Below are 12,903 nucleotides of genomic sequence, written 5' to 3'. Positions count from 1 at the left end.
TCCACTGAAACTGTCACTACACTGCACAGCTCTTGAAGAGCGACTTGCACACACTGTGTGTAATTTATTGCTAAATATTTGTGCGTTTTTATGTGCTGCTTATAAGAAAAAAATCCACACTGTCGTTAGGATAAGTCACATTCGTTTAAGAGTTTTAAGGTGTTTATATGATAATTTATATATGTTTTTTCTAAACTGGAAAAGTGTTATGTAGAGTACAGTACTTTATATACAACTGCAATGCAATTCTTTTACAAACTGATCTCTCACTGCATACAACAAAGATAAACACCAAAATAGTACTGTCAGACTTAGTCCAAGGGAAGAAGACGACGCTGGAATACCAATATAAATGTAGTTTATAAACCAAGTGAAGAAACACAAACAAACAGTGTGCATAGCACAAACAATTCTCAACGACGAATGAAAGGTGTAATCGTAACAGGTGTAATCGTAAATGAGTGACCATGACAACTAATTAGTGAGGGGAAAAGGAGAACAAAGGAACACAGGGAAACAGATGACTAAACATACTGACAGAAAACGAAACCAAAACTAAGGCAAAACGTGACAAGTACAGTAAACAACAATTTACAGTGGTAATGACAGGATTTCGCAAGTAGCAAGTAAACACAACAGTGTTCCTTGTGCTGCTGTAAAACTCTAACAGAAAGGACGTGGAAGTCACTTGCATCATTTTTGCAAAAAAAGCACACGTGGACTTTTAAACAGTTTTAGACAGTTAAATTTGTTAAATATCAATGAATTGACTAAAGTGACATTTGTGAAAATAAGGCATTTCAATAACTGACTAATAACCTTTTCATTGCCATTAAAGTGAAATTACTTAACCTAAACATAGGAGCCTGATAAAAAAAAAAAATACTTGAAGTAAAATTAAGTAAAAATCCGTATAAAGGACAAATATTTGAAAACACACACACACACACACACACACACACACACACACACACACACACACACACACACACACACACACACACACACACACACACACACACACACACACACACACACACACACACACACACATAAAAGATATAGATATATTGAGATCCTTGATCTTCAGTAGATGCACAAGTATGTAGATCAAACTATTAGAAGTGGTCCTGCATTATGCTGTTCTGGCATTGACAATCAAAGAGTCATAAAGTTCATTAGAGAATTTTAATATGAATTGTCTAAGTGTGTGTATAACGCATCTGTCGCCATGAATGTGTTGCACTTGTCCGTGTCCGAGTGAATCAGTTACAGTGTTTAAGAGTGTAGGAGAATGTTATGTGTAAGTTATGTGTGATACGATCCACAACCTTGTAAAATCAAAGCCCTGCTACTGTTGGCATATTGGCTCAAGCTCGCTGTCCCGCCTGGTGAGACGTTTGTGGGAAACACGGCTAGGAATGAGGAACATCTGTTCTTCACACCCAATAGAGAACATAATGAAGCTAACTTTTAATTCCTATGTAATTTGACCAATTTGACCATTTGAGCCCTGATATGAGGATCATATCATAGTTCTTGAGGATCAGTCTATAGTTCTTGAAATTTGATTTAAAACATGCATGCAATTTGCAATATTTTTTGGCCTTTTTCTTTACTTCAATTTGGAGTTTGGTGAGTGTTCATTTTGTACCTTTAAATAAGGTATTAGATCAGAATATGTTGTCAGTGAAAACAAGAAGAACCTTGGCTTACAGTTAAAGAGTGAAGACTTGAACAGAAGTAGATATCGTTTTATTTCCTTTCTGACTATTAATTTTTCTGTTCTAAACTACAGTAAAGAATGAACACATGTGACTGCATTCCTGTTTCTGCATGTGAAGTGAATGTGTTATCTTATTATTTCCCTTTGTCCTTCTCAGACGTCAGATACTGTCGGGCTGAATGATGACACTGAAAGGCTGATGCAGGTATCAAAGACGGTCAAACAGAAGCTCCCAGCCGGATCTCAGGCTCTGATCCAGTGGGCGGAGGAAAACGGATTCAACCCCGTCACTTCCTACACCAACACCCCTGTCGCCAACCATTTCAAACTGCGCCTCAGAGAACAAGGCAAGAGCAACAACCGAAGACATGAATAATATCGACTTAAAATAGTTACTCTTAATTAGTTTAAAATATAAATAAGCTTAATTAATTGAATACACAGCAAAAAAAAATACAATTTCAATACCCACACAGATAAGGCTTGTTTACACCTGATGATTTAATGCGTTTTCTCTGATTGGATAGTTATCCGGTCATAAAAAGACCAAGTGTATATGGTTGTTGAAACCACATAAGTAAATTTTATTCTTTCCAAAATGTTAAAAATAAACATGTGAGAGATGAGTAGCTGAGCATCTCTTCAGCAAGCCAACGCTCAAACTGCCGCAAAGGAAATATCTGTTGCTTATCGGATTTATATTCGTTTTGCGGAGACACATTTATGTGGCCAAGCGTAAATGTAACCGTTTTAACAAATCGGATAGATATCCGATCAGAGAAAACGCATGATGTGACAAACAAGCCAATAAATGTTTTCTTCAAAAGCAATTCTTTTTGGTTCCTAAGTAAATCTCATAATACAATTTTGTACTGGAAAACAAGACAAAAAATACTTTTTACTGAAGAATTTCAGTAAACACAACAGACAATAACATACAGTTAATGTCAGTTGGTTCTAACTGTGTTTGCTTTGTGTGTGATTTTCATGCATCTGCATTACCAAGAAGTTGTCAGGCAGATTGAGGTTTAAATCTCTTCTTTCTTGATCACTTGCAGATCTAGGGAACATTGATGAGGGAATGTTCCCACCTGAGCTGTCCATTCTCCGCAATATCAACCCACTTCCAAAGCCCAGCGCCCGGGATTCCCCTGCACGGACCGGGTTCCCTTTCCCCTTTCTGCCATCCATGGACCAGGGCCTGTCATTTCCACCTCCGATGCCGTCTCTTGAGGAGCATCAGGGATCTTCAAATGTAGGATTCAATGTGCAGTGTGAGAAGAACAAAATGGTGGTCAGCATTGACAAGGAAACTCTGCAGGTAGGAAAGTGCACAACCTTTTGTACACGCAAACATTGGATGAGTATTGCAGAGTAACTAACTAAAAGTAGTGGGACTACTAACGCAACTACATTTTTAAGTAGCTCTTATGTCTGTTATGTTTTTCAAGACTGCATATATTTGATAGAAAATACAGTAAACATAGTGTGAAATATAATTATTATTATTTAAAATAAATGCTTTCTATTTTAATATATTTTGTAATGTAATTTACATGTGATTTTCTGCATCATTACTCCAGTCTTCAATCATATGATCCTTCAGAAATCATTCTAATATGCTGATTTGGTGCTCAAGAAACATTTGTTATTATTATCAATGTTTAAAACGATTTTGCTGCCTAATATTTTTGTGGAAACCATGGTACATGGTTAAAAATACTATACAATTATACATTTATTTAAAAAAAACCTTTCAATGAAAACCTTTTGATGTATTTAGGGCCCAAGCCCTGAAAGGGCGAAGGCCCTATTGTTTTCGTAAGGATTATTATTTATTTTTTTTTTCATTATTTTTTTTTTTGCCTTTTTGCCACTTTTGGGGCCCTTAACATGCTCAAAAACTCTTGAAATTTTGCACACACGTCAGAACCTGCGGCCATCAGGGCCGGGCTGAAGCTGGTACCGGGGCGTGGCAGGGGGGCTCGACAGCGCCCCCTGGAATGGGGTCCGAAAACTTGGTCCATAAATCAAACACGCTTGCATGTAATAATATGAAACTCAGTACACATATAGATCTCATCGGGCCGAACAACTTTCGTGCTCTAAGTTTTACAAAAGCCCAACAGGAAGTTGGTTATTATACGTTGTTTGGAAAACGCATACAATGGAATGTGAAATACTCCTCCTAGGGATTTCATCCGATCGCCACCAAACTCGGTGAGAATAAAGTCAAGACATTGAGGATCAATTCTTGCGAACAGATTTTTGATATCTCGAACGGTTTGGCCGTGGCGAGGAAACGAATTTATGGCGAATAATGGGACACAGGAAGTGTGTTATAACTTCTGCATACATTGACTGATCTTGATGAAACTTCAGCAGTGTATTCGTTGTAAGAGGCCGATCACATGGATGTGACTATTGTGAGTCAAAGTTATAGCGCCACCAACTGGCAGCAGGAAGTGTGTCACTTTCAAAATGCTTTGAAGTCACCCTCTTACTTTTACCCGATTTGCTTCAAATTTTATGTGTATAATGTAAACACACGGCAGATGTAGACCTGTGAAAGGATTATTGATATCTTAGATACTGTTGCCGTGGCAACGCATCAAATTTTAATATTCTTTTCGGATGCGTTTGAGACTCTTAGCATGCTTGAAATTGGATGAAACTCGACAGACACATAACACTTATTAGCCAGTAGACATGTGAAAAGATTCAGAAACGGGCGTGGCAGGGGGGCTCAACAGCGCCCTCTTGAACAGGGTCTGAAAACTTGGTCCATATATCAAACACGCTTGCATGAATTAATATGAAACTCGGTACACATATAGATTTCATCGGGCCGAACAACTTTCCCTCTGTCAAGTTTCACACCAGCCCAACAGGAAGTCGGCTATTATGGGTTGTTTGGAAAACGCTTGCTGTGGAATGTGATGTACTCCTCCTAGAGAATTCATTCAATCACCTCCAAACTCAGTCAGCATGAAGTCAAGACATTGAGAATGCTAAATTGCGGACGGATTTTTGATATCTCGAACGGTTTGGCCATGGCGAGGAAACAAATTTATGGCGAGAAAAGAGAGGAGACGAAGTGTTATAACTTCTGCATACATTAACTGATCTTGATGAAACTTTAGCAGTATGTTCGTGGTAAGAGGCCGATCAGATGGATGTAACTATTGTGAGTCAAAGTTATAGCGCCACCAACTGGCAGCAGGAAGTGTGTCACTTTCAACATGCGTTTGACAAAAGTGGGTGGGTTAGTTTTACCAACAGTTACAAAAATCAGTATATATATTGGTCTCACCGAGCCGGACAACTTTCTAATTTACAGTTATTAGCTCCGAGCAAAAGGAAGTCAGATATTTTGGTTTGAATGTGGATTTTTTGGATATTTCAGACTCTGAGTTTTTGAGCTACTCTTCCTAACGCAGGGAACTACACTGCGACCAAAATGGTCGCATATGCGACCTTTTGAAATGCCATTGCGACCGTAATTTTTAATGGGTCGCAAATGTATCACTGATTATTTTTGTACCTATGTTTTAGGCTATGATTTACTATGAACATTTATTAAAAAAGAAATGTGTATTTTAAGAATACGTTTTATAACGTGCACTGCCTATGAGCATTCAAAACATCAAGTTAACTTCAGCCCCGCGACCGTTACTTAGATTAAAACCATTGTATCAGTGCTGCGCGAGCGGCTCTCTCTCTCACACACACACAAACACGGACGCGCACACACAGAGAGAGAAGATAATTGTAAAATGAAAATTGACGGGCTATAGTTTACATTTAATATTTAATGTTTTATATTTTAACGTGTTCTAACGTGTGCGTTCCTTCATCAGCGCGTAACGTTACATGTGAAGCTCACATGCACTAAAAGCCTGTCTACCAGCGCCTGGATACTAGTTATCTTTCGAGTCTTATTGTGCTTATACTATTAAATACACACAAGGTTTAGATAAACAAAGTCGGTTATGACTAAAGTGAAAGCAAACTTGAGAAAATTGAATAAATCTGCTTGTCAAATGCGTGTATATTAGACGCGTCGCGCGCAACTCTTAAAGAGACATTAGCAATAGTAAACACGCTGCCGCTTGTCCTTAAAGGGATAGTTCACCCAAAAATCATTTAAACGCACTCTAATGTTGTTCCAAACCTGTATTAATTTCCTTCTAATATTTTCTAATATTTTTCTAATATTAATATTTTGAAGAATGTGGCTATCCAGTAGCTGGTCCCCATTGACTTCCAAAGGAGAAAAATATTCTAAGTCACTGGGGTAGGCCTACATCAACTGTTTGGTTACCCACATTCTTCCAAATAACTTTTATTTTCAACAGAAGAAAGAAACTCATTCGAGTTTAAAACAACTTGAGAGAGTAAATTATGACAATTTGAAATTTTAGGAGAACTATTCCTTTTATGTTAATAAAACAACAAAATGCAAAGAGAAAATCACTCACTGCTCTTGACTGAAGTAGCTTTAATAAGTATCAATGTATAATTTATACAGTGAAGTGTATTTTGTTTTATTTTCATATTTGTTCATTTAATTACTTTCTTCAATGCTACTGTTAAATACACCTACTGAAGCTGAAAACATAAAACACTATTTAATTTGTATATTAAGTTGTGTATGTGTAATGTGCATCTTTGATCTTAATATTTAATAACAAAGAAAATAATGACAAATATTTTTATCTTCACCCCTGTCTGGCATTTTTTTTATATATGTTTTGTTACCCAAGGCTTTGTTTTTAAAATATGAACATAAGTTTTGGCTGTAATGCTCAGTCGCAAAATAGTAAAACCAACATAAAAAAGAATCGTGATAAAATCGTGAATCGTGATTTTCCTGAAAAAAAATCGTGATACAATATTTTTGCCATTGGGATAATAAATTAAGTAGCCTATCTTAATTGTACACAATGTTCCTGTTTTTTTTTATTATTTTTTTTATGCCATAACAGCAATATTAATATCGGTTATTATCGGTATCGACCACAATTTTCACATCGGTGCATCACTACTTAAGAGTTCAGGAGTCTGCCCATCTGTGCCAACCATAGCATGTTGAAATCCATTTAGGAGAAAATCTATCCCAACCAATGTTAAAGAAAACAAAAACAAGAAGGCATGTGGTTTAAAAGATGGCAAGTAAAATAAAAAGCACATCTGTATGTAATACAGTTTCATTATTGTTTATTATTATCCAGAGCGGCTAACTATAAATAATTTGTGCGACCAAATCATGTTTTGCGCCAGTAACTGAAAAAGTTAGTAGCGCAAGTGCCACCAGTGGAAAAGGTTAGTGTAGTTCCCTGTAACGGTTTTATTTTATTCACACCAAACTTTTTCAAAATGATAAAGATACATTAAAGATGCTAAATTGTGAACGGATATTAAACATCTCAAACGGTTTTGCTATAGTGAGGGACTAAAGTAAAGTAACACTTAAAGCCTCATCTTCTAAAAATGTAATTAAACACCATTTATTTCTATATAAAAGTATAAAAATGTCACAACTAAACCCATTTTATTCTTTTTTTTTTTCAATTTAATAAATATTTATAAGTTTAAAAATAGTAAAAAATATACTAGGTATGTGACGGTGAGAATATTTTACCACCGGTTAATCGACGTGTGACACCGCTGGAGGCTTTTGAATCGCCAACTTAAAAACGAAAGTAAAATATGTTCGTCCACACTGACATTGATAGTGGTTGAGCGAGCGTTTCAAATGAATTCCTATGGAAGTAGGAATTAACTGAAAAACGTTCACTCTGTTCTGCTCGTTCCTCGCCGTGGATGCGCACCGTTATGAATGCCCGTGCAGCCATGAGCATTTTAGTTTAATTTTAAAATTAGCGCCTTTCGGGGGTTGATTGCTTGAAATTATTTTACAAAAGCACAATGTTGTGTTTTATTGCAACTGTACACAAATATAAGTTAACACTTTGCAGTTTGAATGTCGTCCTGTATAATGACGGAGTATGTTTTTATGTGTCCACTGTTCAATCGCGCCCACACCACACACACACACCCACCCACACACACACGGTTTACTATCTTTGTGGGGACTCTCCATAGATTTAATGATTTTTATACTGTACAAACTGTATATTTTATCTCCTTACACTAACCCTACCCCTAAACCTACCCACCACTGAAAACTTTCTGCATTTTTACATTTCCAAAAAAAACTCATTCTGTATGATTTATAAGCTTGTTTACCCATGGGGACCTCTATTTAGGTCCCCACTGTGACACGAGTCCCCATGAGTCTGTGTGCATTCAGGTTGAAGTCCCCACCGGGATAGAAAAACATGAACACACACACACACACACACACACACACACACACACACACACACACACACACACACACACACACACACACACACACACACACACACACACACACACACAAACACACATTCCAGCATTGCAATCTTGACATCGCAGCCTGTTCATTATAGCCTTAATAAAATATAATAATAAAATAGTTAACCTAACATATAAAAATTACACTGCTCTAAATAGTCAGTAGTACAATTCGTACATTCACAGTAAGCACCGCTCCACTGTGATGTTTCAAGCACATTTTTGCGCGTGTGAAGAGGATGATTTTTTCTGTCGATATTGGAACACGAGTGAAGAACAAAGCCTATAATAAAGAATAGTTTAGCATCCAAATACATCGCAAATGCTGAAACATTTTGATTCTAATGAGAGGGTTACGTAAGCCCAACAGTGCTTACTTTCGTTTTAATTTTTACATTAAATTTAAAAGATTTGTTGTGGGATATTTTGAGTGTATCATAAAATCAGAATAAGCTAATAAGGTTTCTGTCTTATATATATATATATATATATATATATATATATATAAAATATATATATAAATATAGCTGCGAGCAGCGATGAAGGGCCAAAGCCGGTGGCACCGCCACCCCGGTGCCTTTATGTAACTAAAGGCACCAGGGTGGCGGTGCCACCGGCTTGGGCCCGTAATCGCTGCTCGCAGCTATATTTTTTTTTGTATTCTTTTGTTTTTTATTAGTTGTTTGTAGTGTAGCCAACTACTTATTTAAAAGGGTAGCTTGAGTATAGTTACACTATAAACTACTGTTTCGAAGTAGCTTCCCTAACACTGGTAAGAACTAGACGTTAAATGAGTGCAGAAGTGCTGTGTGAGAAACACCTTGTTTTTCCCTCAAGCTGATGCAGTGTGAATATTCCCAGAATGTGTGGGCCATATGTACTGACGTCAGAAGCCAGAAGTGGTGTAATATACCACTTCAGAGAGGGAGAAAACCCTTATTCTACAATCAAAATGCTTTTGAGCAAAGTTAGACCAGCTTGCAAGTCTTGTTTGTCACTAAAAAGTTGAAACACACAATAGATCTCGAAAGCACAATAGATTTAGAAAGCAATATCTTGAGGACTAATAATAGATCTTGTTTGATATGTTGTCAAAGGTCGAGATTTTTCCTGTGAAGTCATGTTTTCCTAATGTCCTCACAGGCCAATGGGTTTGGAAAACCCAATATCACTCTTCAGGACTCCCAATGCAAAGCAACCTCCAACACCACCCACTATATACTGGAGACGCCCCTGTCTGGCTGCCAAACCACCAAAATCCCCTCCCACCCCAGCCCAGTGGTCCTCTATATCAATTCAGTGAGTACTAAAGCCAATATACAATCAATTATATCGGATGTTAAATCTAGTCCTAGGGTCAGTTGGAGTGTCCCCTCCAACACGCTGTATATGTTTTCTGTGTTTCCTGGTCCCGCATGTGTGGTTTCACCCAGCAGGGATGATTCACTTCCACACTGATTTTTTGTGATATTTTCTAGCGGAAATTCCTAAAAACACTTTTAGCCTTGAACCCATTAAAAAAAAAACTGGGCAACCTCCCAAATATGTATCTTTTACTCTGAACTCTGAGCCTCAAGGGCAATTAAAACGATGCGACCCGTATGGTCAGAGCACAGTACTGGCTCACAGAGCGAGATCCACCGAGCATCAAAGGAGGATGTTGTTGCAACGACAATCCTATGACAAATTGGCAAGTCTTGTGTGAATCAGTTTCACTTCAACTAGACAATGTTCACAGGGCTCTTTCACCTTTGAACCCATAATCTGTCCTGAGCTCAAGGAGGCGATTCTCATATTATGATGTGAATGGATTGCCGTGTTTTTTCCGATGAGAAGAACTGAGAGTTTTTTTTTCTGCCTTGGGAGTTACATTGCTGAAATTGTGCATTCCCATGTATTAAATCCAGTTTTCTCATCTGTTTTGGCAGACCTTTGGAAAGTATAGATTTTGATTATCTCTGACTGTATCTGTGTGCACCAGAGTGAAGCCATGTCATTTCTAAGAAAAGTTTTGTAGAGGAAATTGTATGATTGTTAGGAAATTGTTGGGTTTACCTTACCTTATTACTGAGAAGTCATGAACTAAGTGTGTCTGTGATTGGCAGATTGTTATTAGCCAATCGGAACTGAAGGATGGAAGCGGTTGGCCCGTTGACGATGAAGATCTGGAGTCAGGAGAGGTTGTATTACCAGGAGATCCGGAGGTGACTGGAAGAATTTTACCAGAAAGTGGACCTCGTGCGACAATATTGGTATGATATTCACATAAAAACTATATTATTTATAAATAGTACTACTGGAATAGAAACAACAAATTGTTTACAAACAATATATTTGTATGAGGATAAGAACAAAATGTCATTCTTCCTTAAAAATCTTCCTCTCACTGCCACTCTCAAATCAGATGTGGCGAATATTATAACTGATGTCTGATTAGAAATTGTTAATTAATTTATGTAGTCATAACCATCCATGCTAATAATGTTAATGCATTATATAATATGTAACACATATTTCTCTGTGCTACATATCATAATAACATATTGGGCCCTATCTTACACCCGGCGCAATGCAGCGCCAAGCGCGATGCAAGTGTTTTTTGCTAGTTTCAGTCCGACGCAATTATCATTTTCACGTCCTGCGCCACGTTGTTTAAATAGCAAATGCATTTGCGCCCATTTGTGCACCCATGGGCGTGCTGGTCTGAAAACGATGTGTGTTCTGGCGCATTGCTATTTTGAGGCAACAGAAATAGACTGCGCCATTGACCAACTGAAACCTAGTCTAAAGTCAATGGCGCAGTATTTTTTTTGTGTGCGCCTATAGGCGGGTCCACAATGCACGTACACTCTGCTTATTAAACACACAGGGACGCACAGCAGCACACAAGCATGCCAAATATTTAAAATAGAAGGATTACAATGTAAAAGATTATTATTGTGTACATAAACATATGGTGGAATCCAGCTTGTCCCGTAAATGGTCTGCTTGCGCACTTTTACCCTGCACACAAGCAGTTCCATTTGCGCTCTGGAGACACGTTCGGTCTTTCCACTATCAAATTTCGTCATGTAAATAGCGAATCTGCCATGGCGCGAGCGCAACTGGCATTTAAAGGGAATGGCACATGAGACTCTGATTGGTTTAACGCACATTAATACCAAAACACACCCATTACTCATTATGAGAATAGGGACAACCCTTTTAGACGCCCTAAGTTAACTTGCGCCCTGCGCTTTAGACCATGCGCTTAGATCGCTAAAATAGGGCCCATTTTCTTAAATTATATATTGAATTGTTTGAATGGTATATATTTTTTTTTATTCTTTATGGCATCACCATAGGAAGATAATATATTTATAATATGCTAATATTATGATAATATATTTAAGTTTAATTAGGACTGTATTTACTGTATGTGATCAAATACATCAGGATAACAATAACATATTCAGTCTCTTTCACCTTCACATTTCCCTTCAATTGAGTTGAAAATTCACTTACATAAAAGATGCATTTTAATATTTTCCAATTCTCTGTTTCTCTGTCCTTAGTTCAACTGCACATACCGTAAGAACCAGGGCACCCCAGTTGACAGTGATATTGGATCTGAGGATTTCGTTGTAGATTCTCTAGACAATGTTACCTTTAACATGGAGTTGTATAACAATCCCTTCCACTTCCCCATCACTCAATCATTCCTCACCATCACTGAGAACAGACCCATCTTTGTGGAGGTAAGCATATACATATACATAAGGTTTGAAATAAACACCCGCCAACCCACCAAATGCGGATAAAAATCAACTGTATTGATGTCAAATCAGTAGCCAATTTGGTGGGTTATTTCCACAAATGATGTTCACTCAATTTGCTTGCGAAGTTTATGTAATCTGATACGGGAATAGCTCAGACCTAAGAAACATAATAATGTGGGTTATCTAACCCCAGTGTGAAAAGGACAAAACCACCTAGCTACGAAAAAGCACATCTGCCAATTTTTTGCAGTTACAGTGGGACACCACGTCTCTCGTGCCTCCTCTGAGCCCATTGAGTTTAGACAGAATCATGTGTGGTGGGTTCAATGGGGGGTAATTGAGAATGAATGGGGGAAAGTCACATATGATTGGATATGATCGGTTATAATTGGATGTGATTGGTTCGTGCAATAAACTCTTGTTTTTGTGCACGTTCTCGAATCGGCCTGAATGAAGATAATGATGGCGTTAATGGAAAGACTAATTAAAAAGAAAATAAACAACTCAGCCATTTAGATATCACCGCTTTATGTCACGTTAAAATCAAACTTGAAATGGACTGAAAACAAGATGACTGTGGGGTTTTTTAGTGAGCTATTATTACAATTTTAAATAACTGTTTTCTATTTTATTATATTTTTAAAATGTAATTTGTTCCTGTGATGGCAAAGCTGAATTTTCAGCAGTCATTACTCCAGTCTTCAGTGTCACATGATCCTTCCGAAATCATTCTAATTTGCTGATTTGGGGCTCAAGAAACATTTCTTGTTATTATCAATGTCAAGACTGTGCTGCTTAATATTTTTGTGGAAACTGTGCTAGACTTTTTCAGGATTCATTGATTAATAGAAAGTTCACCAAAAGAACACCATTTACTTGATACATAATTGCTTTTGTAACAATGTAAAAGTCTCTACTGTCACTTTTGATCAGATCAGTTTGATGCATCCCTGCTGAATTATAGTATTATTTAAAAAAAAAAACACAAAAACAGTGTACATGTGGAAACCATGGGGC

General features: G+C 37.4%; 1 protein-coding gene across 1 annotated transcript in view; it reads left to right on the top strand.

Moving 5' to 3' along the window:
- Positions 1-12,903, top strand: part of tgfbr3 (transforming growth factor, beta receptor III) — a 143,239-nt gene that overhangs the window by 110,913 nt on the left and 19,423 nt on the right. The window contains exons 8-12 of the mRNA XM_081381738.1: positions 1,884-2,073; positions 2,785-3,047; positions 9,272-9,427; positions 10,234-10,380; positions 11,683-11,865. Coding sequence (XP_081237864.1) covers positions 1,884-2,073; positions 2,785-3,047; positions 9,272-9,427; positions 10,234-10,380; positions 11,683-11,865 — 939 coding nt within the window. The remainder of the gene's footprint in view (positions 1-1,883; positions 2,074-2,784; positions 3,048-9,271; positions 9,428-10,233; positions 10,381-11,682; positions 11,866-12,903) is intronic.

Source organism: Scardinius erythrophthalmus (assembly GCF_964197995.2).
Source record: "Scardinius erythrophthalmus genome assembly, chromosome: 12".
In the NCBI taxonomy this organism is placed as follows: Eukaryota; Metazoa; Chordata; class Actinopteri; order Cypriniformes; family Leuciscidae; genus Scardinius; species Scardinius erythrophthalmus.
This window is presented reverse-complemented; position numbering and strand designations above follow the sequence as displayed.